Consider the following 26064-nt stretch of genomic DNA (forward strand, 5'->3'; position numbering starts at 1 on the left):
TCGAAGCGTTTGATTGACCAATCAGAGTAAAGTAATCTTTGTTCTGATTGGTTCACTTTCAAACGGTTTGCATTTACTATGCAACTGGCGCCATTGATTTTATTTCTAAATTTGCGCGTAGTCTGATACAGGCTTTAATCTCGTTAGGTCTGTTGATGGTTGACGTTGGATTCCGATCTCGGCAAATTTTACGATTGATGTGTGATATGACGATATAAAATGGCACCCACTATTCAAACCAACAGCAATCAAGCCGACAGAGATAAACGTACGACTAGACCAGCGGAAAAAAGGTAGCTAAAGCGTAGAATATGATGGAATTTCTGCGCGTAATATCGCTACATTTGACTCTCACTTTCTTTCAGATCTGAGCTTATATGTCGAGTTAAATATTGCAATACGTTACCGGATATTCCGTTCGATCCGAAATTTATAACATATCCCTTCGAACCGACTAGGTGAGCAGAAAATAAATTACATCGAATTGCGTCGCATTTGTGTTTCTACATTTAATAATTTGTGATTTTGATAACGCAGGTTTATTCAGTATAATCCGACTTCTTTAGAGCGTAATTATAAATACGAAGTATTGACGGAACATGATTTAGGTGTTGAAATTGATTTGATAAATAAGGACACGTACGCAGGTGATATAAATGCACAGTTAGATCCAGCCGATGAGAAACTATTGGAAGAGGATGTTCTTACGCCACAAGATTCTAAACGCTCCAGACATCATGCCAAGAGCGTTTCATGGCTTAGACGTACGGAATATATTTCCACAGAAAGCACTAGATTCCAGCCACAAACGGCAGACAAGGTTGAAGCCAAAGTTGGTTACAGCATCAAAAAGAACTTTAAAGTACGATATATTTTCTACATTATGCAATGTTTGCAATGTTTCTATATTGCTTGACATAAAATTTTTCAATTTTCAATCAGGAGGAAACATTGTACATGGACCGTGACAGTCAAATAAAAGCTATAGAGAAGACATTTGAAGACAATAAGAAGCCAATTGAAAGACACTACAGTAAACCAAATGTAGTAGCTGTAGAAGTATTACCAGTATATCCAGATTTTGAGGTATTTAGAGTTACAACTATTGTTATATAATCATTAATATGTCATTATTTTTTATATCAATAATCTTTGATTATCTTATCATTTATTTTATTAGTTATGGAAATATCCATGTGCGCAAGTCATATTTGATTCTGACCCTGCACCAACGGGTCGATCTGTACCGGCCCAGATTGAGGAAATGTCGCAAGCTATGATAAGGTACGCTTATGATATAGTAAATTTATATAATATGAGAAATGAGAAATATGTAAAATTAATTTAGAGATGATTGTATAAAAATATATTCTTTATAGAGGTGTAATGGACGAGAGCGGAGAACAGTTTGTAGCTTACTTTTTACCATTGGAAGAAACGTTGAAGAAACGCCAGGAAGACCTCAAAGCTAAAATCGCTTACGTCGACGGCGAGGAATACGAGTACAAAATGGCAAGAGAGTATAATTGGAATGTCAAAAGCAAAGCATCCAAGGGATACGAGGAAAATTATTTTCTTGTGATAAGAGAAGGAGACGGGGTATATATACATTAACACACTGTTATATCACACATGTATTATTAATTCCGCGACCTGCATTAATACTCTTGTGTGATGTAGGTTTACTATAATGAATTGGAGACGCGCGTGCGACTGAGCAAACGGCGCCAGAAAGTCGGACAGCAACCGAATAACACGCGCTTGATTGTACATCATCGACCACTGAACGCCCCCGAATTCAGAATGCAGAGATACCGAGAGAAACAATTGGAGCCGCCTGGTGAAGAGGACGAGGACGAAGAGGAGGAGGAAGAGGAGGAAGAGCAAGAAACGCAACAAGAAGTGGAGAAGAACGACGAAAAAGGTTTGCCAGTTAAAAGTTTGCTTTGTGTGTATATTTGCTGTAGCTATATAACATAGAAAATATTTGTCAACAAACAAAAAATTGTCCTCAGGTTCTGAAGCGGAAAATGAAGGAGAATCGCGCGCCTCGTCAAGGGCATCCTCGCGGGCATCCAGTAGGAAATCGCGATCCAAGTCGCGATCGCGATCTCGTTCCGGTTCGAGATCGAGGTCGCGTTCACGCTCGCGTTCACCGTCTAAATCCCGATCGCGGTCTCGATCGCGCTCGCATTCTCGGTCGCGTTCGCGCTCTCGGTCGCGTTCGCCGTCCAAGTCGCACAGCAAATCGCGCTCTAGGTCCGGCAGTCCTCAATCGAGGAATTCGTCGCGATCTAGATCCAAGTCGCGATCGCGCTCGGGAACACCGACAAAGTCACCGTCGAGATCTCGGTCGAATTCGCGATCCAAGTCAAGGTCGCGATCAAGATCGAGATCCGCCACCGGTAGCGGTAGCGGCTCCGCTAGCGCGAGTGGCGAAAGCGGCTCGGAAAGCGAGTGAATCGAGAAGCGTGATCGATGAATATTCTGTTTGTTTGTCGATCATTGACACTCGAATCATTGTACTTTGACAAATACTACGGTTATCGTCGCACCTTAGAAAGTATTCCGCTTGTTTTAATCAGCAAAACCATTGAGTGAATATCAAGATAGCAGGTGCTGTTTGAGAGACCTATTCTGTGAGGATAGCCACATGAATAATTTTTAGAAAAATGTACGACTATTCGGCGACATGATTGAAAAAATAATAAATTTATAAGAAAAATATTTTTTATTATATATGCACATTTTGGAATCATTTTCCAATTAAAAATATTTTTTCAAACAGTTTTTATAACAATTACATTTCTGAGAAACAGATTTTTAATATGTATATAATTCTTGCAATATGTTTTTATTTTTATAATATATATACACATAAATCTCAAAATCTAAAAAAGGCAAGCGAAGAGATCAATGCAAATATCTCACAAAGTTTTTGATAACATTAAAGATAAGTTTTTATTGTCTTATACTATCTCTTATCTTTTTTTTTTCTCCACTAATACATATTCATATTGTTCCAAGCAAATACAAAATAATATATAATAACGAGAGCTTTAGGGTCAGAGCCAAATATCTGCTAGTCGGTAAAATAATATCTTATCGATATCGTCGCAATCTTCGATGCAGTTCCCGAAAGTACAGTTAGAGGCCCCGATATGTACACCATTCGCTAGCCACGACTACTGACGCACTCTTTCACGTATTGCGTCATGCAGCGGCCGATCGAATTGTTTCGCCCCTCCCCTCTCCCCAAGTGCACGTGGCGGGTGGCGATTGATGTGCATGTGCCGGCCATGAAACGATGCTGGTGACAGTTGCTTCTAAATTTATATATGTATATATATATATATATTTATTATTACATACCACTTCTTATGTGTGATGTATATTCTTACGGATCGATATATACATTTTAGAGGAAAGCAGAAGAGGTTATTGCAGAGAAATATTGAAAATAAAAACTGCACAGATCGATTTGATTAACGTCGTTATTAATTAACACAACGAATTAATTATCTTAATAAGCAGTACGTATGATTTATAAGAATATAGTAAATAGAAACAATAATTTTGATTCCTATTTCGAATTTTCCGATCGATCTTTTGGGATTATTTTTATTTCTAGCTCTCTTTATGTAAGATAATTTCTACTACCTCTGTAAATTATTGTGAATAATGTATGAAAGCGAAGACGAACAACCGCGATTGAGTCCGAGCACGCTTGCTGTACTACAAGAATTCCTCAAGGAAAGATATGAACAGAATTTATTGGAACATGTATCTAGGGAAGATCAAATACCAAATATTTTATTTGATGAGAATTGGGTGAGTCAATGATAATGTGTGAGTATGTGATATATAATATTTTTGATCCCCTGAAGAAACTGACATAATTAATATTACAGCAATTGAGCCAATTTTGGTACGATGACAAAACAATAGAGGCTCTTGTTAGAGGTGCATTAAATTCCACACCAGCAAATGGAAAAATTGCTTTAATTTCTTGTCCAACACTTTATAGTAAACTGAAGAAGGACTGCGGTAAAAGGCAAAGTATGACAAGTATTTACATTCTATAATGCATAATGTTAGTAATATTTGTTGGGAAAGTTTTTATATTATAAATATATTAATTCAATTACAGTTACGCTGTTTGAATATGATAATCGTTTCAAGATATTTGGTGCGGATTTTATACAGTATGATTACAACTTCCCTTTAAACATGCCCAAATATATGTTTAGTCAATTTGATTTGGTCATAGCAGATCCACCATTTCTTTCGGTCGAATGTTTAACTAAAACAGCAGTAACAATAAGATTTTTGGCGAAGAAAAATATTGTTCTCTGTACAGGTATACATACAATTATATTTTTGTAATTTTTTGTCGTATGCTAATTATATATTAATGTAATGAATATTTTATATATGTATATAGGAGCTATCATGACAGAATTGGCAGAAAGACTGTTGGATGTCAAAAAATGTGACTTTATTCCAGGCCACCGGAACAACTTGGCAAACGAATTTTGCTGCTTCTCGAATTTCGATTTTGATAAGACACTGGAATAACAGTAAACAGTGTTAAGAACAGCACAAAAGAAATGTTTTCATAATGAATATAAATAAACTACAGTCGGACTTTTTATCCTATGACATTTTCGGTCCAGAATCTTCCCCTTAAACCTCTGATCCTACGACAAAAATTTGAGAGTGGGGATATAATTCCCCTTTCACGGTTGTAGTATGAGAGGATTTTTTTGTCGTAGGATAAGAGGTTTCGTAGCATAAGAGAGTTGTAGGATAAGAGGTCCGACTGTATTTATTTCTTAAAAATTAATATGAATGTACTAATAGTTATAAGTTATTTTTTCTATTTTTATATATGCGCGTAATTAGTTTTTATTATAAATACGAGAAATAATTTATACGTAAAAACGCGCGAAATAATCCATTTGAATTTATTATGATGTCATTGGTGATACGCTTTTTCCTTGCAGTGCGTTAACGTTAACTGGATTCATTTTAAAGCGGGTAGAACTATATAATCAAATCTATTTTTCGGTGCCACAGTAAAACAACTGGTTGGTTCATGTCCGTGTTCAATAATTCCATAAATTATGTGGATTTATTAATATATTTTATTACATATTATTGTAGCTGCACATATTTTTTTTTATTTTAATACACGTTATGGATAACAATAATAAGTATATGTACTATTAAAGAAATTATTAAAATAATTATATTGTACGAATGATATATATATATATGTGTGTGTGTGTGTGTGTAATATATATAATATATATAAATATACATATTTATTATATAAAATAGAAATCCTGTGCTTTTCTATGTTTCTTCTGAAACGTAGTAGAAATCTATTTTTTTTTATCAAATAACACATTTGTTTTTTTATTACTTTAACGTTTAACGTAAATGTCTTAAATTAAAGTTGTTTCTTCATAAATAAATAATACACCGTTTTACCATTATTTTTATGATGATCACGAAATTCGGATGCTTCAAATCTGTACGATATCTAAAATAGATATAAAATAGAAAAAAAATATTTTAATGTATTTAAATATACATAGTTTTACCCGCTCTAAAATGGATCCAGTGGGCGCTAGCGTGCAAGGAAAAAAAGTATCGTACGAAAAACGGTAGCGTGACACTCTCTTGACGTTTGCTTCTCTCTGCTTTTCAAATCGATTCGCCGATCTAAAGAAAAGAAAATTCCCAGATCACGAGGATGTGACAAAAGATCCCTAAGCAGAATCGCATCCGCGAAAAAGTAGACACGCGATGGAAAGCGTAAATATTTACATCTCTTGAGTGTTCGTTGGCGCATTTTTTTTTATTTGTAATCATGATAGACGGGAACATCTCGATGGAGGAGGACACGGAATTACGGGACTTGGTGGTCCAGACTCTGGAGAATAACGGCGTCCTCGCCAAGATACGGGTGCGTCCTGGGAAAACTATGTCGCGAAAAAAAAAATATACTAGTCTTTGTAGGTTAGACGTGTTTTTGGAACGAGTGGGCAAAAATGATTGCGTTAATTCTAGATCTCTTCCTTTCTTTGACACTTTATCGAATCCCCTTTACAATGTTTACAGGCCGAACTCAGGGCGAGCGTGTTCCTGGCACTCGAGGAACAGGATTCGGTTATGGTAGGTGTTGGTCGAGCGTGCCGCAATAAAGTGTAAAAAGAAAGCTTCCTGTTTACAATTCTTTGTGCTTGATTGGTCGTAACGGGTTTTCATGCGTGCAAAATACATGCAGGGTGTCTCGTTTATAAGTAATATACAGACATTGTGTTATTTCTGTTGTATTTATTTTGTACACAGAAATTAACATTTTTTCATAAATACTGTACAATTATTAATTCCTATAAAGAGAATTGTGAGTATACGTATCTACTTTTCAAACAAAAATATATTTGTATCGTAACATCTAACTCATATATGTGTATGTATATAAATATATATATATATATATATATATATATATATATGAGATTTTTATTAGTTAAATTATTATTTTTGAAATTTGTAAAAGAAAAGCAGTGAATATATAATTAGGAACTATTTGACAGATTTGAATTGAATGTTTCAGAATCCTGAGCCACTTCTCAACAAAACTGTAAAGCAGTACCTGTCTAATTCAGAAGGAAAATTATTGTTTTCCTTGGTTAGGGAGTTCCTAGAATACTTTGGTCTTGATTATACAATATCTGTATATGATCCGGAGACATACTTAGGGAAAGAATATAACTATGCAGGGAGAAATAAATTATGCGAAGAATTAGGTATCGACTCAACTGAGCCATTGCTGGGGGAAATTCTGAAAAGTAGCATCAATGGTGCCTTTAATAGTTCACAAAAGGTAGTATTTTTTAAATTAAGTTAATTATTTTGATGTAATTCTAAAATTAAAGGATATTTTATCTTGTAATATTTGATTATCTTTAATATTTTTTACCACTAAGAATAAGAAGGAATGTTTCAGCATTATGTGTTAGTTACATCTTTATCTCTTTTTTACAGAATAAAAGTAGCAAGAAACACGATGAAACAGACGACGCGTCGACACATTTTGCAAACACGACGTTTGAAGTATCTGTTCCCAAAATAATACATAATGAATCCGTGTCATCGTCAAATGACAATGATTTCTCTGAAAAGTTGGAAAGTATTTCCGAGCAGAGTCCAAAAGTTCCAATAAACGTGACAATAACAGACAAGAAATGCAAAGATCCACCGACCGACGTTGATGTTGTAACAGATACGTCGGATAAACTTCAATCTTCTCTCAGGGAGAACACAACGGATATTGATGGAATTGAAGGTAACAGGAACAATAATATAAATTTTGATAAAAGCACGACAAGTCACGGCGAATGTACGACGACAAACGACATGGCACAGGAGACTGATAATATCGTTACATCAAATCGAATAAATCCATTCAGCAAATCCGAATCCTTAATTAAGTTTGATGACTCTATAGTAATCGATACACAAGCAAATCAAAAGGATATAACTAAACAAAATAGTATAAATAGTTTGGAGTTAAGCATAGAGAATAATGTACAAAGTAAGAGACCGATTAACGCGGGAAGTAACTTTGGGAAAACTATATATTTTGACGAGATTATCGTCGGCGGTGAGCGCAAAATCGTTAGTACAATGAATGAAGCTAAGCCTTTTCTAGAAAGCTTGCCAACTATAAATCAAAAAGCCAATTCTATATTCAGCGATTTGCCTCCATTGAATGGTAAAAAAGCCAACATCAATGATCTGAAAGAATTAATGAATATTGATCTTGGTAAGTTATAAAAATATAATATAGAACAAATATATACAGTTTCATATATATATAATATGTAGCACACTCTAATTTTGCAAAAATATTAAAGAGATACATTTTTACAGCTGCAGATGTTATAGATAACTACGAAGAAGATTTTGTATCATCTGCATCAGGTAGTGCAAACGAACAAAGTCCCTGTAAGGAGCCAGACAAGACAGATAGCCCAGTCAAGTTGCGAATGAAGAAAGAGGATAAAACTCAAAGTGCCCGTAGTGAAGATTTAAGTGAGGAAATTGAAGAAATGGATGAAATCTTAAGTAGTACTTCCTGCGTAAGTAAACTAAATTTAAATTAACGTGATCACAGGAAGGAAGAGAGGGGGATATACTGTTACAATTGCAACTACATATATATTTTTCTCCCGTATGAATTACGTAATTATAGAATCGTTATATTTTAGCTTGAAGATACAAATACGGATAAGAATATATCAAACTTTACGACTGGTATTACCGCGGATTATACATAGAAGAAATGTAATTTTCAATCGTCGCTACACAGATCCGTTGTAAAAAGATGTTACTCTTGTATGTAACATTGGTGAGATCGATACTCTATTGTTAGGGCATCGCGGATATCCATGCCGTTTACTGTAAGAGTTTGTAGAATTGATTCATAGTTTCTGACAATGGCACTGCCAAGCTGTGGCTCAATACTTATAAGTTGCGCTGCAAAAAGAAACGTAGAAGGAAAATGTCTGAATGCACATTTCAACAAATAATACAATATTTTTGTACAGTTTGTAAAAATAAGTAATGTCCAAAACTGTTACAGTTCACAATACATATATTCAAACAAGTATCGTCAATCTTTTTGATGGGTTGTTTGAGATATATCATTGAAGAGCAGTAATATGATCAATTCTGTTATTAATAAACACTGATATATAAAATGTATTTTTTTATTATTTTTTTATTATTTATTATATAAAGAATATCTTTTGCAGTATTTATTATAGAACTAACAAAGAAGACGAAAAATATACTCAAAATTATATTAAATTGTTATATATATATATATATATATATATATATGCAATTATGAGAGAGAAAATCATAATATTTTCAAAGATTTTCTTTTATATTTTTATATAAAAAAATAATATTGACAATGTTGAAAATATATTGAAATAAATATTTATTTCATTCAACTTCAGACAGGTTACCTTCTACGTTGTAAAAAATATGCCTAGTATTATTACTCATACGAGCATATTACACAAGTTATGATAATTTAAATATTACAGAAGAGTCAAACGCAAGAGTTACTGCTTCTTTAGTAACTTAGCTTCTCTCTCTCTTTTTATTTTTTTTTTTAATTTAGGAAATCTCTTAGCGTTTTGTTGTGTTAACTGAAATATCTTTGTCCTTAATTTTATGACTGAACATTATCCATTACCTCATTTATATAAAGATATGATATAACAATATCAGGAAATCGTCCGTCTAGAAATGGATTGCCTAAAAAAATCCATCAAATTATTTTTTCGAACATAATGGTGCTAAGTGTTTGAAGCTAAAAACTTATTTATGAGAGTTAACATTATCTAAGAAAAAAGAAAAAAAAGATTAGGTGCTTATATATTTTCTTGCATCTATGATTCGCAGGAAATTATAATTAGTGAAAGCTGTAGACTAGAATATTAATTTTCCGAAAAAATTAGAACATTAATTCCAAATCAAATTGAAAAGAAAGGAAAACATTTAATACAGATATTTTGTGACTTCCCCATATAAGATGCAATAACTAAGTACAACTCAAGGTGGATCAATTAAATGCTTGACAAATCAAAATCTTTTTGTAAAAATTGTATAGCCAGCCAGCTTTACACAAAAGAATTTTCTTTGGCTAATAATATTATCGATATTAGAAATTATGTCTGGTTCGAACGAAGAAATTCCGTCATTTTAATTTTTAATTCAGCAAAACCGAATGGTATTCGTCACATAACAATTTAGATGTTAATGACGAATTATCAAAGAAATACTGTGCTCAAATATTTGCAGCATTTTTTACTACATACCTGTATAATACTGTATTTAATTATTGCTCTACACTATATATATATATATATATATATATATATATATATATATATATATATATATACACATATATTTATAAATTATCACATTCAACATAAATGTTGCGAGATAAATGTTTATTTTGATAGCGATTACTCATACACAGTAACGGAATCGCTTAGTTCGAACTGCCATTTATCCCGATAATATATATTTAAAAAAACCAGGTGTATTCCTGTGGCCAATCAGCGTGGTTACATTCTATTATCGATACAATAATTTTACAAAGAATGGGATTCAGGACTGCATTTGAACATTCCTACACTCTGTATAATCTAGAAGATAGATACATTCCATTGTTACTAAGATAGTCGTTGCATTGTTACCATTAGCAAGCACGTTTACAGGTATAAGTATTTCTCGTAGACTATAAGAAAGTAATTTAAGAAGCATTTTATATATTCACTACAAGAACAATTACAGAGGTTTTACTTGAATTCTCGAAGCTACACGCAGGAAATTCATAAAGTTAGTGAAATTGATTGCAGGGTATGTGCGGACATCTCTATTTATGCGACTTTTAAAGACTTTGTTTAACTATAAGACGTCAATATATTTAGACTATATGTTGCATATCTATTTTATTCATCTTTATTTTTCTCTATTCTTGTTTTTGATTTTTTTTTTATTTTTACATCTCCAATTCACTTGCAACAGAGAGTATTTAAAAAATATTTAAATACTTAGATTAAAATGTTGGAAGATGCTATTAGCATGCAAATTACTTGCAATACTTTTCATAATATGCTTTTGACTATATTTATTTATATTCGAGGATCAGTAATATCTTCTTTTGATATACTGTTTGCAGCTTTTATGAGAAAAACATATCCGATACACACAAATAATACATTAATTCAAATAATAATTTTATTACGAAAAATGTACGTAGATATATAACACACAGTGGTGTTTAAATGCACATTTAATGGAGTGACAAACTCGTTATTTTCGGGGTAGATATATAGGTAACCGTAGTCATAGTTATTCATAATCCACAGTTTGAAATTTCACGCAAACAAAGTATTAATAATTATGATAATAACCTGCTTTATATTTCTCTATAATATCACAGTCGCAGATAATTATTTTGTAACCACGTTGAAACATTGGTAGCTATACCGTGCCTTTTAGTGTGTATGAGATAATTATAAAGAATGCAAAAATATATAAGAATACTGTGGAATATTGTGGGTTTTACAAAACACCTATGTTACTTATTTATGATTTTCAAGTAATAATGTAATAATATGTATTCAGTACACATGTATATGTTATTTATTTTATAAAGATTTTTCTCTTTTGCAATTGTCTACTTTTTTTCATTAATTTACACTCCTATAAAGATAGCTTGTTCCATTACAATTGTTATAATGATAGGCATTGTATTTCTTTACAGCGCATTAACAAAGATATTTTTATTACTACATAAAATATGTAATCACTATTATACACTTTGTAATAAAGTAATTGAGCTTCTGCACTTTTTTAATTATCAATAGTGAGATTATATTACAAGTATATTTTAATTGTATCATATATAATTTACAATAGTTATTATATTCAATTTATTATGTGAAAATTATAATTATACTTTACCGTTTATGAACTTTATACTTTTTGTATGAATTTTGTATAAAAGAAAAAATATGTAATAACTAATGAACACTATGATCCATCAATTGTGCCATTAAATGACAGTATGGATATCAAGTAACAATATATTTCCATGAATTTTCATATTTACAGTCTACTACGTTCTCTTTGGATTCGTTCACCATATGCTTTTGATACAAGATTAAAAGATTCCATGTATCGATCCATGCACATCGCTAGGCATTTCTGTAAACAAATCAGTCAGTTAATGAAGTTAAAAAGATCAGTCTAAATAAGACAAAATATCATTTGATAAATAAAAATAAATTCTAGCAATGTTATTTCAGAAAAATTAATGAAAATTTATACTGCAAAGAGAAATGATAAATTTCTTTTTTATAAAAATTTTACATCAATTCTGTCATTGTAGAAGTCTCTTTCAAAATTTCTAATGAATTTAATTTTGTATGAAAGAGAAAACTCGAAGATTTTTTTCATGTGAAAATTCTCGTTGTATCTTTCCAATTTATAGAAAATTTACCTGTTCTGAAGTGTCCAGCGAGGTGCCCGGCTTGCTTATGCACTTTTTAAAACACTTTTCCGTAATTCTCTGCAAACAAGCAATAAGAACATGCAACATTCAGTCAGAAGAAATCAGCTGTACGGGATAATATTGTTATCGATAAATTTAAAATATTCATAAAATAATAAAATATTAATAAAATCGTAATATAATGAGAGGATACCGTGAGAAGTTCTTGGGCATTGGCGATGGCCATTTGATGTTTCACTTGCTGCATCAGCTCTTCCCGCTGCGAACCCGTTAAATTCCCCGGGGTTAACGCGTCCATTCTTTTTAAAATGTCACGGGGTTATATTGTGAATGACAGAATTAAAATTTGTAAAAGAGTCCTATTGTGTTATCTCCTATTCCTACAGATAGGACTTTACGAATCACATCTAACCTCACCTTCGGCTCCACAAGCGAGAGCACGTGCCTCAAGTCCCGTTTACACGAATCCTTCGTCGCGTCGTGCGTAATTCTTTTTTTAACGTAATTGGTTGATTACGATCCAATCATATCACGCGGAAATTTCTATCTCTCGGTCATTAAATTTGACCACCGCCATTTGCAAAATTCAAAATTCTCGAATTCTTTGCTTACGAGGTGCGCTTTTTATAGATTTTTCTTTCTATTATAAGAAAAGATTCAGTGAATCAATCAAATACGGAAGAGATATCGCAATATATCAGAAACACATCTCAAATTGTAAGAAATTGTTAGAAACGATTGTAAACGCAAGAGAGAAGGAAAAATGGGTAATAAAGCCAAACAGAGGACTAAAAAGATAATGGTAAATATTTGCAATATTTCTCATTGTTGATAAATTTATGTACTAAACTTTATCTTGGCTTTTAGAGATCTAAAAACTCGAACACCCAGATTTGTCGAAAGGATATAGAAATGTTTTTTCGTAAATTACAACTAGTAGTAAAGGAATCTTATGATGTCGGTCAAATTTTGCAAAGTAATGACTCGGGTAATTTCAAGGAAAAATATTGCCCACGTAAGGAACTTAATTTCGTTTGTTTTTCACTTTGTGCATATTAAAGAAATAATGAAATCGTTATTTATTTTAGACTATACTCTATCTCACACCGAGAGTAAGAAACAAGCGGCATTATTGCCAGAAAGAGATTCTAGATTCGTCCATACGAACGTTCGTAACGAAGGCCCTAATACGTGCCGTTGCAAACAGCTTTTTGAAACATCGTCGAATGTATTTCCGTCATACTACAAAAGGATACCCAGCTTTATAGGAAAATGTGAAGTTGAATTGAGTTTTATTCAAGCTATAGTTTGGTTGAAATCCGTCACTGCCTGTGTCCCTCAAATACCTGTCGAAAAATTGCAACAGTTATTTGGTAAGCAATGTAACGTACGTCCCAACTATAATTATAAAAATAGACATGTCGATGATGTTCAAAGGGTTTTTAATCATGATTCAACATATAATGTTGAATCTCTTAAAATAATAATAGATAAAACTTTATCAATATTTGAGATGCTCAACAACGGCGAAGCATCTATAACGTCGAGTTTTAAGAATATTTCCGATTCCACATGGAATGTTTTATCTCCAATGATTAATAAATCATATATCATATATCCTGAAGATGTACAAAACAAAACGTTTGGTTTTGTATCTTCTCTGAAAGATCGAAATGAATCTGTTGCAGAACTTGCGAAACCAGAAACCAGAAATACTTACGTCATGACAAATCAAGAAAAGAGGGAAGAATATTTATCAAAACCTTATATAATTCCAGATTCAAATGAAAATTTCTTATCAAATTTGAATGAATTTTTTGAGAAATCTAATGATATGCAAGAGCATCAAACTTTGGAACATGAGCATACATTATCGAAAAATTTTAATAAACGAATTAATAATGAAATTATCGAAGACACAAGAATTTCTTCTACTCCAAAGAATGATGCTGACGTTTCGAAAGTACATGGATTTGTTTCACCGGTAAAATATCAATCTATCGAATCAATTTTTAATCAAATTGATGAATGTATTACACTAATGACAAGCTAATACAGTGTAATTGACAAAATGTCAATTATTGACGTCAGATTATTGTCTCACTAATTTTACCAACTATTTAAATAATATAAATTTTTCTCAGGTAATTTCTCCAATTTTTTGGTTGACACCTCAGAAGCAAGACAATGCCAATAATTTTCAAATCTCTCAAGTGCAATCGAAAACTTTATCTGATTACGATGACGGCAATTTCGAATATCAGTTCAATGGTAACAATTTCTGTACACCGATGAGTGATACCGCTGCTGAAAAACAGGTTGATGACACTGCATACAGTACATGGATTGAGACACTTAATTATGACGTCGCGATAATAACAAAATCTACCACTGCCAATGAATGCATATCGGATGCTAATATCGAGCATCATTATAGTTTGCAATCTCACAAAAAACATGAAGAAATAACGGTCTCTCCTTCATTGATACAGACATCGGTATGTAGAGGACGACTTTCTATGGAAAAGCATTCTTTGTCAAAGAAATTGGAACCTGTGAAGGATTTGTTAACGAAAAGAAGTGGAGATGAAGATGAAACGTCGAGTCTTAAAAATATTTTTGATTCCTTAGATAATGTTATATCTCCAATAAGTAATAAATTATATACCGATTTTGAAGATATACAAAATAAAACATCGAGTTTTACATCTTCTTTGGAAGATAATAAAGTGGTCGCAAAGCTTTCGAAGATGAAAATAAGTACTGATGTCATCATAAATCAAGAAAAAAAGAAAGAATATTTATCAAAATCTTATATGATTATGGATTCAGATGAAGACCCCTATACCTATTTGAATTCAGGTAATGATTCCTTGGTGTACCTGAATAAATTATTTGAGGAATATGAACAGTCATCGAAAAATTCTAATAAACGAGTAAACAATGAAATTATCGGAGACAAAAGTATTTGTTCTACTTCAAAAAATGATGTTGATATTTCGAATGAATATAAATCTGTTGTTTCGCTAACAAGATGTCAATCTTGCAAGTCAATTTTGAACGAAATTAACGATGAGTGCATTACGCCCATGACAAGCCAATACGATTATGTAGTTGACAAAATGGAAACGTCAAATGATTATCTCATTAATTTAACTAATTATTCAAACATAAATTTATCTCAATTAATTTCTCCAATTTCCTGTATGACACGTCAGGAAGAGAACAATGCCAACAATTTTCCAACCGATCAAATGCAATCGAAAACTTTACATGATTCCAATGACGATTTCGATTTCGATAGTATGCCAGAGCATCAAACTTTTGAATATGATGAGACATCATCGAAAAATTCAACTCAACAAATAAATGAGAAAATGATCGAAGACGAATGTATTTATTCTACTTTAAATCATGATGTTGACAATTTTCAAACCGATCGAATGCAATCGAAAACTTTATATAATTTTAATAATGATTTTGATTTCGATAGTATGCTAGAGCATCAAACTTTTGAATATGATCAGACATTATCGAAAAATTTAACTCAACAAGTAAATGAGAAAATTATTGAGGACAAAAGTATATATTCTACTTCAAAACGAAAAGGAAACGAAACAAAACAGGATTATGACAGTGCATACAGTACATCGAAAATTGAGACATTTGATTACGACCTCGCGATAACAACAAAACCTATTACCGCCAATAAATACGTATCGAATGCTAATATTAGGCACTGTCATAATTTGCGACCACGCAAGAAGCACGAAAAAGTAAAGAACTCTTCTTCATTGATACAAAACCCGGTACATAAAGGACAATTTGCTGCAAAAAATCAGTCTTCATCAAAGAAATGTAAATCGCAACCTGCGAAGAATCTATCAAAGAAAAAAGAGGAGACATTTAATTACGACGTTGCGATAACAACGAAACCTATTACACCCAATAAACACGTACCGAATGCTAATATTAGCCGTCATTATAATTTGCGACCACGCAAAAAGCACGAAAAAGTAAATATCTCTTCTTCATTGATACAAAAACCAGTACATAAAAGACAACTTTCTGCAAAAACGCAGTTTCTATCAAAAAACCGTGAATCGGAACTTGCAAAAAATCTGTCAAAGAAAAAAAAAGGAAATCAAGATAAACCGTCGAGTCTTAAGAATATTTTCAATTCCTCAGATAATATTACATCTTCAATGATTAATGAATCAAGTACTGATCCTAAAGTTATACAAAATAATAATAAAGGATTTCCTGCAGAAAAACTTTTTTTATTCAAAGGCTTTTCATCAAAGAAACGTAAATCAGAATTTGCAAAGAATCTGTCAAAAAAAAAAAAGGGAAATCAAAATAAAACGTCGAGTCTTAAAAATATTTTCGATTCTTCAGATAATGTTACATCTTTAATGATTAATGAATCAGGTACTGATCCTAAAGTTATACAAAATAATAATAAAGGACTTCCTGCAGGAAAGCAGTCCTTATCAAAGAAACGTAAATCGGAACCTGCAAAGAATCTGTCAAAGAGAAAAAAGGGAAATCAAAATAAAACGCCGAGTCTTAAGAATATTTTCGATTCCTCATATAATGTTATATCTTCAATGAATAATGAATCAGGTACCGATCCTGAAAATATACAAAATAATAATAAAGGACTTCCTGCAAAAAAGCAGTCTTTATCAAAGAAACGTAAATTGGAACCTGCAAAGAATCCGTCAAAGAAAAAAAAGGGAAATCAAAATAAAACGCCGAGTCTTAAGAATATTTTCGATTCCTCATATAATGTTACATCTTCAATGAATAATGAATCAGGTACCGATCCTGAAAATATACAAAATAATAATAAAGGATTTCCTGCAAAAAAGCAGTCTTCATCAAAGAAACGTAAATTGGAACCTGCAAAGAATCCGTCAACGAAAAAAAAGGGAAATCAAAATAAAACGCCGAGTCTTAAGAATATTTTCGATTCCTCATATAATGTTACATCTTCAATAATTATTGAATCAGGTACTGATCCTGAAGATATACAAATAAATAATAATAAAGGACTTCCTGCAGAAAAACTTTTTTTCTTCAAAGGCTTTTCGTCAAAGGAACGTAAATCAGAACCTGTGAAGAATCTGTCGAAGAAAAAACAGAAGAACAAAGATAAAGTGATCTCTGCCAGATGGTTGGATTTTAATGTAGAATTGTTAAATGCAGAACACGTAATTCTTGCATCAGTTAAGGTAATTCTTTCCACACTTTGTGACAAGAAAACAGCGCAAGAATATATCATACATGGATGTTGGAAGGATAGTCTGGAAGAACAAGCTGTAAACGCAGTGTTGAATATAGTAGATATTTTTAGAAAGGAAAAAAAGCCTGATATATGTATAAAAGAAATCGAAAAGGCGATAATTGAAACTTTGGACGAGATGCTGACAAGTATAGAAATTGAGGTATGTCATAATATTATACGTGTATATTATATATTAACGTTTTCTTTTTTTATTTACAAGTATCATATTATAATATATTATATATATTATAATAAATATTAATTATTTTTTTTTAGATAACTATATGGATAAATCGCATACAAATAATTCTTCAATTTTGTAACCTGTTGTCAATATGTGTCAAAACAATCAATTATCTGATTACGATTTTAAAAACGCTCCAACATGTATTGATCGTCGCATTGAATGATAACGAAAGGATTGCAGAAATCGACATAAATCAATTGTATTTGGTATCTTATGCGCTAGACAATGCTTTGCGAAAATATCGTATTTTTGTACCGAGAAACAAAAAACCTGTGCAAGATGCGATACCTTATGTTGGAGATCTTTGGAAGATGCGCTATACAGAAAATGAGACAGTCGAATACTCAAGCTTCGATCTGGATGCTATTGAGAAAAAATGGATAAATGTATTACAAGAGTTTACAGTAACATCCGTGAAGCATTTGATAGAATTTACCGATGTTTCGTTCTCGTTATATCACATATTAATCTCGGCTTAACATGTGTATGACATAATACTTTTAACAAATCAGTCATTATATTAAAAAGTTATATCTAATTTCTTTCTTAGTGTTTAACAATTAAATAATGTTTATTTTATATTATTATATGAAGTTTTATATTATTAATGAGTTATATGTAAAATGTTGTTTCACAACACATTGCAGGAGTCAGATATTATCTCTAAACATTAAACAATGCAAAGCATAATGAGATAAAAATTAAAAGTAATTTTTCGCTATGATACAAAACGGATCCATTGCAATCCGTGATATCGATTTCTTTGCTCTCTTCTAATTGATCTTCCATTTCTATAAAATTCTTGACGGGCCATCCGCATAAAGATTGTGGATCCTCTGGTATCAAATCGAAAGTAATGTTTATTAAAGTCTGTAATGGACATATTTCTGTGCAGTTTGGTAGAGTCAGAGAGATCGTCGCTCCATCGGTGTAATAATTAATCTAAAATCATTTCAATATTGTTTATTTACGAGAATAATTTTAATTTATATATGTATAGAAATAAAATGATGAATTTTTAAACAATTTGTATATATGTATAGTAGTATGTAACAAGATATGTATAGTCGCAAAAGTGAGACAAAATAAATATGTATATAAAGAGAATAAAAAGTGAATGTCACCTTCATTCCGTAAACATTTGTAGCCTTATCAAAATACAATTCGAAAATCAACGCTGCCGCTTCGTTGGGTATGTGAGGCGACCAGAGATTGAGATTCTTCAAAATCCCGATAATGTTTCTCTCGCCGCCGCTGTACAATATTATTTTTCGTTCCTTCGATAAATCACCTATCTTGTAATTTAACGAATTGCCAATAATTTCTTTTAAAAGAGTTCCACCGTTAAGCTGCCTTTGCAGAGGAGTCGCCGAAAGGAGATCATACTCTAATAAAGTGACGTTGTACATGGCACCGTCGGGAAACACATCGATCGCCCAATTAGGTAATGTTTTATTTTGATCAGCCTGAGATAAGAAATTTTTTAATTAATCACTCGACATTAATCGCTGATAAAATATAAGTTATAATAATAGAGTAATCTATGTGTATTAACATTTTTAATGTATAAGATTCAACAATAGAAAAAAAGAGAGATTAATTAATTAATGTTAGCAATTTTTATTTATAAAATATTATTTAAAAAATGCCATTTAAGTATTATTTAAGTATTAAAAAAATTATTTGTAAATCAATTTTGCAAAAATCATCCAAAAAAATAACTAGCGCAATCATAAACTAATATCTGAATTATTATCGATAGGCAATCACTGGAAGAAACGCACGCAATATAAATACGCAATATGAGGTGCTTCCTACTTTGCGTATGTTCTTGCGAGTTACCGGCAATCAGAATATCTCAGAATATCTGCCTACTGCATTATTAATATGTTCAGAGAATCAGTTCAAATAGTACGTATATCTTCTTTTTATTCTTTTCTTATTAAAATTAAGTGAATTTTTTAAAATTATAAATTATAATGCGGTAACCAAATGTTTTGACTTTTCGTATTAATTTTTCGCACATTTATCTTTATTGATTTTTATCTCACTCTTTACCCAGTGACTTATTTTCCTTATCTATAGTAAATAAAAGTTCCCGATTGCATTCATCTTCTTCACACTCTCACACTCTCACTTATATATATATATACTTAACTTCTCTTTTTGCTAATTATAATAAAAAATTAATTGTGTAACTATCAGTCAGAATTCTAAATTTTTAATTATTGGGTAAACGTAGATTTTATAATTAAATTATCTAATTTTGATTTCTTTTTATAGGCTTACCATAGTTTCTAAAGCAGCGTATAAGAGTGCTACATCCGTTGGGGTGCTAATATTTCTGCTAGTGTATCGGGAAAGATAATTGAATAAAACTTGATATTTTGCTGTCTTGTTTTGCATCTCAGTGCTTCGCAACACTTGGTCCACTTGTGAAATGAAATTTGGACACAGAAACCCTAACAGTAACGTGTCCTCTTCAAGGTTCTGGTATTCTGCAAAAATTTTTCTATTTATATAAGGTGAGGGAATAAGCTTATAATTTAAACACACAACCTTTCAATTCGGATATATTTTTTAATCAAATCTATACTTCATGTTATCATATTTATATATTATATTCACATATTTTTATATAATAATAATATTTAATAATAATCTATCTAGGATTTATATATATTTTAAGGAGTGTAAAAAATAATTTTGCAAATATATATTTTAATTTTTTATTTGAAAAGATTATTCTGTGCTGATTAAGAAAAACAACTCTATTTATTCACTAACCAGACGGTATCGGTTGCCAGTTGAAACCTGCAAGCCATATTTGATTTGTCGCGGGAGGCCACAAGCCAGCATTGACAAGCTGGCCCGATAGCATTGATAACGCATACTCCGTCGTATGCATCTTTGAAACATCGAACGTATACGTGTTCCCTAAAAATTCATCATACCTTTCACGCAGATACATCCCGAGATTATACATGTTGAGATTCGCCTTCTGCTCATAAACAATAATTACAAAAAATTTCCTTAGATATAATAATAAATATGATTAGATACAAGGTGTGGAGAGCTGTAAATTTGACATTATAAATTTTAAAATTAAAAATTAAGAATATTGAAATAAACTACATGTACTCTTAATATTCTTAAGTTTTTATTTTTAATTTTCAATTTTTAATGTCAAATTTACAGCTCTCCACACCATGTACCCAACCATATTTTTTATTATTATTAATTAAGTTTAGAGAGCTTTCATATATCGTTATTATTCCTTATATATATATCAGAGAATGAATATATTAATATCGCACGTACTGTCGGCATCTCCATCGTGGCGGAAGTAAAGTATTGGTACAACAAAATTTCCGGAATGTTTGTCACGTTACTCTCCGCGTCATTTTCCTTCGGCACATATAATTTATGTGTAAACAACTGTGACATATAAATAACATATCTATATCATGCCTTTCGTTACACTGACGTTTAAAGATTTGTACTTACCACATGCAGCAATTTTAGTTCTGGCGCAGCTAAACTGGGAATTATGAAGATGCATAATACAAATTTAACGCAGAAGAGATATAACTCGTTCATTTTTGCACTTTTGTTCTTCGGAAGATGTAGATATATGTATGTATACTTTATACAATTGTATAAAATTAATAATCAATGTTTGTGTGTGACAGAAGACAAGGGAGCTAGATAAGCTCTGAATTATTTGTCAACAATGATAAATGTGACCGAACGGCATTACAAAAAATTTCGCAAGTAGCATTGGATATTAGTAAAAGATAATACAAGTATATAACATAATTGAAGAAGAAATTATTGTCGTAAATAATAATTAAACTCCGAACCAAAGATAAGTAAAATTACTTTCTCTTGAGTTTTTTTTATCTTTGTGTCGAATTTTAATTACAATAAATTGATATCTCCTCTCTTTTGGAATATTTGTTTAATTAAAAATTTGTGTTTTACAGAGAAAATTTTATAAATTGACACGCGTGTACGTGTATATCTATGATACGTATATGTGTATTTATATATAGATATATTTATTTTATTTTGATAACTTTTTTCTTTATTTTAATAATTAAATGGATTTAGAGATGAAGATTAAAAACATAGAGATGTCGTATTTGCCAGTGGTCTTATAATTCGAGATAAGAATTTTCCTCGTTCACTTCCATAGAGAGTCCACATCCGTAGGGACAATCGGTCTGTCCCGCGAAGCTTCCGAAGGGTGCAAGTAATCGTGACCACTTGTATCCGCGTCTGACTGATAAACACAGAATTATCAGAGCACCTATAAATAAAACATATGCGACAAGCTAACGTGATTTATGATATTTTCTTTCGCTTTCTTTATCGTCACTGCAATGATTTATTATTCCGATTTAATTAGTCATATCTGAAATTTTTGTGTGTAAATTTTGTATGTAATTCACTTATCCATTATTTCTTTGTAAATGGTACATCGACTTTTTTTTCAAATCATCGATTTATTTCTTTTTATAACTCGATTATATCATACTTGACATATTTCACATATTAGAGAGCAAAATGGGATAATCAAAATAAAAAAATTATAATCGAATCACATATTACTGATAAATAAGTTTTACATTGCAAGATAATATTTAAACACACATGAATCAGAAACGTTAATCACTAATTTAAAAAGCTTATAAAAGAATTAGCAGCTTGAAGAATCTCCTAAAGGAATCACTCCGCGCACTACGATTCGCGATTTAAATGGTACTTTCGAAATGTACAGCTTTTGATTGTTCACGTTTCCTCTCCTCAAAGAAACTGAACATCTTGCGATTCAAATGCTTTACCTCTTGCGTGCATTCCTGTTTTCATTTATGTTTACATAACGATAACAATTATGTGACTCTGACTATAAGATGCCAGACAGGTATCTCGGAATTTATTCGACAATTAGATATTAAATCAAATATCTTATTTTAATAAACGCGATGGTCCAAAAAGAATTTAATAAAGTAGTACGATTAACTTGTATATACATAGAGAAAGATTACGATAAACTTGTATATATATATATATATATATATATATATATATATATATATATGAAAATATTAATCTTAAATAAGTAAAAGTGTAAGCAAAATCTAATAATAATAATAATTCCTTAAAAAAAGTTTAATAACATCTAATACACAAGTGTCCTCAAATATAATTTTGTATTCAACAGATAATTTTAATTATTTTATTAGCTAAAGAATTATAAGATCAAAAAGTGATAAAATTACGTGAAATAAATAACAAATCGCTAATTAAGAGTATTTACACTAATTATAGAAGCATTGCAATCGCAAATAATGTATAATTTTTTAAAGAAGAGAGAATATTTATTTATACAATTTTTACCTCACGACAATTTCTTATTAATAATTATAATAGAAATTAAGTATTAAAATTACGTAATATAGATAGATTATAGATTAGAATTATAAACTATTAGATATCAATATAACAGTTACAATTTACAGTGTGAATTTGATACTTGCATATAATAAACATTATATAGACATACAGTACCGGCCAAAAATATATCACCTTTAGTATTTTTGAGTATAATTTTATTTAAAGTGTACGGATATTTATAATATTATAATATATGTTTTGATAGTAAATACAACTTACCAAATAAAATATTTTTCATAAAATAATATAAAAATTTAATTTTAATAATATAAAAAATTAATTTTATAAGTAAGTAAATTAAATTAAATTTATGCTCAAAAATCCTAAAGGTGATATATTTTTGGCCTTTGGTACTGTATATATAATAAACAATGGCATTTTATAGTTTCCATAATTTGTTCGAATGTACTTTCTTACAGTATAAACAAAATAAAGTTGAAAAAAAATATAACATAAAGCTGATAATAATTTTCATAGCAACTAGATTACATTTTATAATGTAATAATTTCAGAACTTATCGGGAGACATACGGTCTCTCTTATCAAGGAAAATGTGCTTCATGTAGAATCATGCGCAGTAAAATATTTTTTATTAGTTTCTAATGTATACAAATATATATATATATATATATATATATTTTGTGACAAATAATAATATGAAAAATTATTATCAGAAAGAAAAAGATAGAGATAGAAGAAGAGACAGGCAAAAAGGAAAAATTTGTTTTATTATCTCTCAAATATATTTTTAAAACATTATATTAGAGGAAAGGAGGTGGTTATGGACTACTATTTTGTTTTATTTAAATAACTCAATAAATATTTATGTGACATAATTCTTGTTGGTACAAGTTTGTTACTCGTAGAATTCTACCAATTATATTATAAGTTTCTTGGATATATATAACAAACATAATTAACGATTTACTGAAGAGGGAAAAAGGATTGCGGTTATGGAACCTGTAGGGGGATATGGGATCTTATCAACAGATTCTTATAAAATCATTTTTATTTTTAAAAAATGAAAAATTGTCATTCTTAGACATATTTTTGCACTTCAGTATCACAACGGTTTACACAAGAATAAAAAGTACGTCGTGTAAAAAATAAGAAAAATTAAATCTTTGGTTTTTGCGACTTTACGCATTATAAAAATATAATAAACAATATATATAATAAGTATAACTGATAAATATTACATAGAAAAGATATTTTTTCATTATTTGCAGAAATCGCAAATGTAATGGACTAATGTAATGTAATGGACTCGAGTGGCTCATAACCCTGACGCAGGCAATTTAATATTTACGCGTCAAATACATGTATACATACATCAAACATTAAATTCAATTACATCATTTGAAAGCCGTATTCATGCCCTTCAAGTTACACTAAAGTTACAAAATTAATACCCGACGTATTTCTGAAAATGACGTAAAGAATACACACCTATAAAACTTTCGGTTACTTGCAATACTGAAATGCAGCTTTTATGACAACACAATAAATATTGATGAACAGTGGCCATGTTATAATGTCTAAATAATATGTAAAGAAGTAATTTGAACGGTTATTTTCAGAATTCAATATAAAGTATACAAGATATCGTGAATTTCATAATCCCACTTCTAGTTCATAACCACCTTCTTTTCTCTAATGAAATCAATGCTTGTATATAATGTGTATCTACTCACATATTAATTTATATATATAAATGTATCGTCGTTTTATTGATTTATTTGATGTTATGCCATAACGTGAGTCATGCGTATCGCACGTGCAATGTGTTACTAATGTATGTACGTTAGTGCAAAAAAAAGCGGAATCGACGCTGACGATGCACGTTAATTACAGATAATAGTACTACGTTAGTGATGTCTTACGAAACTCAAGGCGAAAATAATTTAGATAGTCAGAAGAATTAAACAGTTTATATGATAATGCTGTTTGCATGCCACAATTGCATTCTATCGATAAAATATTGCAATGCCATTTTTTCCTTCAATTTTTATTTATTACAAAAAATAAATAGTAATAACATTATTTGCGTAAATCAAGCACGTCATAATTCTGAGATATAAAAATGTTAACATAAATGTAAAAATAAGATTTAAAAAATATTACAAAATTGTATTTACTTATTTAAATATTCTGATATTAATGACAATGTCTTAATAATAATATTAATAATGATATATATGAATAATAATTATTAATAATAATAATAATATTAATAATATTAATAATAATATTAATGATAACAGAATAAATCACTTTTTAAAATATCGTGAGTATTCAAATATATGTATATACAGAGTCATTTCAATTTTAAAATTAGGCCACAAATTTTGTCAATATCACGTCATTCACGTAATTAGTAACTGCTTAAACGAATGATGTTATCATCGCATTGGTAGCGGGAAAAACAGAATCACGAACAAATCACTCAATTGGGCATTCCCGATTTGCGTGATTCGATAAGTAATTTTTGCTTTATGCTTACTGAAGGCTTCTGTTTTCATTATGAGGAAAACGTATTTCGCCGAAAGTCATTTGTATTTAATCGCTTGTAAACGTGAAGACTATTTATAGCTTGATATATCTTTGATAAGAAAATAATTAAGTTTAATTATATAATTAAGAAATCTATCAATCTGGAATAGAAATAGAATTAATTTTTTGAACATTTCTTTGTATAAAGTTTTATGATCTCTAAAAAATATAATTGTTTGTATATTTAATTTAAAATTAATTTTGACGTATAAAGACAGAAAAATAATTTTGTATCGTCAATTACGTCAATTGTGTATGAAAATTATTATCACTGCTGGACATAAATGATATAGATTAACGTTAAAAACAGATTGACAGTTTAATCTCTTAGACGGTTTTTTTTCTTTAGAGAAAGTAAACTTTATACGTAATATGAATACGCAAATGTTGAATGAC

At 30.5% G+C, this 26064-nt stretch overlaps 6 protein-coding genes across 13 annotated transcripts; 4 read left to right on the top strand and 2 right to left on the bottom strand.

Annotated features, from left to right (window-relative positions):
- The first annotated feature begins 115 nt into the window (after positions 1-115).
- On the top strand, positions 116-2727 carry LOC140669878 (RNA polymerase II-associated factor 1 homolog). The gene is made up of 8 exons (XM_072900061.1): positions 116-293; positions 366-458; positions 538-862; positions 943-1086; positions 1181-1284; positions 1380-1599; positions 1681-1924; positions 2016-2727. Exons 1-8 carry the CDS (start codon positions 220-222, stop codon positions 2459-2461), a joined length of 1650 nt encoding a protein of 549 aa, XP_072756162.1. The 5' UTR covers positions 116-219; the 3' UTR covers positions 2462-2727.
- A 345-nt stretch (positions 2728-3072) lies between these two features.
- Positions 3073-4878, top strand: LOC140669881 (EEF1A lysine methyltransferase 1). Its single transcript, XM_072900071.1, has 5 exons — positions 3073-3533; positions 3632-3831; positions 3912-4059; positions 4151-4360; positions 4445-4878. Exons 2-5 carry the CDS (start codon positions 3682-3684, stop codon positions 4576-4578), a joined length of 642 nt encoding a protein of 213 aa, XP_072756172.1. The 5' UTR covers positions 3073-3533; positions 3632-3681; the 3' UTR covers positions 4579-4878.
- Positions 4879-5705: 827 nt separating this feature from the next.
- Positions 5706-11277, top strand: LOC140669879 (uncharacterized). The gene is made up of 6 exons (XM_072900062.1): positions 5706-5974; positions 6130-6183; positions 6629-6898; positions 7060-7840; positions 7948-8156; positions 8286-11277. The coding sequence occupies exons 1-6, from the start codon at positions 5879-5881 to the stop codon at positions 8352-8354; spliced, it is 1479 nt and encodes a 492-aa protein (XP_072756163.1). The 5' UTR covers positions 5706-5878; the 3' UTR covers positions 8355-11277.
- LOC140669882 (mitochondrial import inner membrane translocase subunit Tim13-B) lies at positions 10560-12575 on the bottom strand. Its single transcript, XM_072900072.1, has 3 exons — positions 12312-12575; positions 12107-12175; positions 10560-11811 (listed from the first exon to the last, which is right to left on the bottom strand). Exons 1-3 carry the CDS (start codon positions 12414-12416, stop codon positions 11713-11715), a joined length of 273 nt encoding a protein of 90 aa, XP_072756173.1. The 5' UTR covers positions 12417-12575; the 3' UTR covers positions 10560-11712.
- A 39-nt stretch (positions 12576-12614) lies between these two features.
- LOC140669877 (uncharacterized) lies at positions 12615-18134 on the top strand. The gene is made up of 6 exons (XM_072900060.1): positions 12615-12920; positions 12986-13133; positions 13207-13491; positions 13807-14102; positions 14263-17568; positions 17685-18134. The coding sequence occupies exons 1-6, from the start codon at positions 12882-12884 to the stop codon at positions 18132-18134; spliced, it is 4524 nt and encodes a 1507-aa protein (XP_072756161.1). The 5' UTR covers positions 12615-12881.
- Positions 18135-18201: 67 nt separating this feature from the next.
- On the bottom strand, positions 18202-24919 carry LOC140669880 (venom acid phosphatase Acph-1). Of its 8 annotated transcripts, none has more exons than XM_072900067.1 (7): positions 24810-24919; positions 21163-21940; positions 20977-21093; positions 20443-20656; positions 19945-20153; positions 18780-19121; positions 18202-18597 (listed from the first exon to the last, which is right to left on the bottom strand). In XM_072900067.1, the coding sequence occupies exons 2-7, from the start codon at positions 21253-21255 to the stop codon at positions 18319-18321; spliced, it is 1254 nt and encodes a 417-aa protein (XP_072756168.1). In that variant the 5' UTR covers positions 21256-21940; positions 24810-24919; the 3' UTR covers positions 18202-18318. The 8 variants fall into 8 exon arrangements, with proteins under 8 accessions (XP_072756168.1, XP_072756165.1, XP_072756170.1 ...); XM_072900064.1 differs by having other exon boundaries at positions 21163-21967; positions 24810-24918; XM_072900069.1 differs by lacking the exon at positions 24810-24919 and adding an exon at positions 22312-22675.
- Between the last annotated feature and the right edge of the window lie 1145 nt (positions 24920-26064).

This window comes from Anoplolepis gracilipes, chromosome 10, assembly GCF_047496725.1.
Source record: "Anoplolepis gracilipes chromosome 10, ASM4749672v1, whole genome shotgun sequence".
Classification (NCBI taxonomy): domain Eukaryota; kingdom Metazoa; phylum Arthropoda; class Insecta; order Hymenoptera; family Formicidae; genus Anoplolepis; species Anoplolepis gracilipes.

Coding starts and splice junctions, on each gene's coding strand:
- LOC140669878 (XM_072900061.1), top strand. CDS start 220: ATGGCACCCACTATTCAAACCAACAGCAATCAAGCCGACAGAGATAAA. Junction 863..942: donor GCATCAAAAAGAACTTTAAA/GTACGATATATT, acceptor ATTTTCAATCAG/GAGGAAACATTGTACATGGA. Junction 1,087..1,180: donor CAGTATATCCAGATTTTGAG/GTATTTAGAGTT, acceptor TTATTTTATTAG/TTATGGAAATATCCATGTGC.
- LOC140669881 (XM_072900071.1), top strand. CDS start 3,682: ATGTATGAAAGCGAAGACGAACAACCGCGATTGAGTCCGAGCACGCTT. Junction 4,060..4,150: donor GGACTGCGGTAAAAGGCAAA/GTATGACAAGTA, acceptor ATTCAATTACAG/TTACGCTGTTTGAATATGAT. Junction 4,361..4,444: donor AAATATTGTTCTCTGTACAG/GTATACATACAA, acceptor ATATGTATATAG/GAGCTATCATGACAGAATTG.
- LOC140669879 (XM_072900062.1), top strand. CDS start 5,879: ATGATAGACGGGAACATCTCGATGGAGGAGGACACGGAATTACGGGAC. Junction 6,184..6,628: donor AGGAACAGGATTCGGTTATG/GTAGGTGTTGGT, acceptor TGAATGTTTCAG/AATCCTGAGCCACTTCTCAA. Junction 8,157..8,285: donor TCTTAAGTAGTACTTCCTGC/GTAAGTAAACTA, acceptor GTTATATTTTAG/CTTGAAGATACAAATACGGA.
- LOC140669882 (XM_072900072.1), bottom strand. CDS start 12,416: ATGGACGCGTTAACCCCGGGGAATTTAACGGGTTCGCAGCGGGAAGAG. Junction 12,176..12,311: donor ATGCCCAAGAACTTCTCACG/GTATCCTCTCAT, acceptor GCTTGTTTGCAG/AGAATTACGGAAAAGTGTTT. Junction 11,812..12,106: donor CGCTGGACACTTCAGAACAG/GTAAATTTTCTA, acceptor ATTTGTTTACAG/AAATGCCTAGCGATGTGCAT.
- LOC140669877 (XM_072900060.1), top strand. CDS start 12,882: ATGGGTAATAAAGCCAAACAGAGGACTAAAAAGATAATG. Junction 13,134..13,206: donor CAAGGAAAAATATTGCCCAC/GTAAGGAACTTA, acceptor TATTTATTTTAG/ACTATACTCTATCTCACACC. Junction 13,492..13,806: donor AAAATTGCAACAGTTATTTG/GTAAGCAATGTA, acceptor AATCTGTTGCAG/AACTTGCGAAACCAGAAACC.
- LOC140669880 (XM_072900067.1), bottom strand. CDS start 21,255: ATGAACGAGTTATATCTCTTCTGCGTTAAATTTGTATTATGCATCTTC. Junction 19,122..19,944: donor ACGCTGCTTTAGAAACTATG/GTAAGCCTATAA, acceptor TTCTTATCTCAG/GCTGATCAAAATAAAACATT. Junction 18,598..18,779: donor CAAATGTTTACGGAATGAAG/GTGACATTCACT, acceptor AAATGATTTTAG/ATTAATTATTACACCGATGG.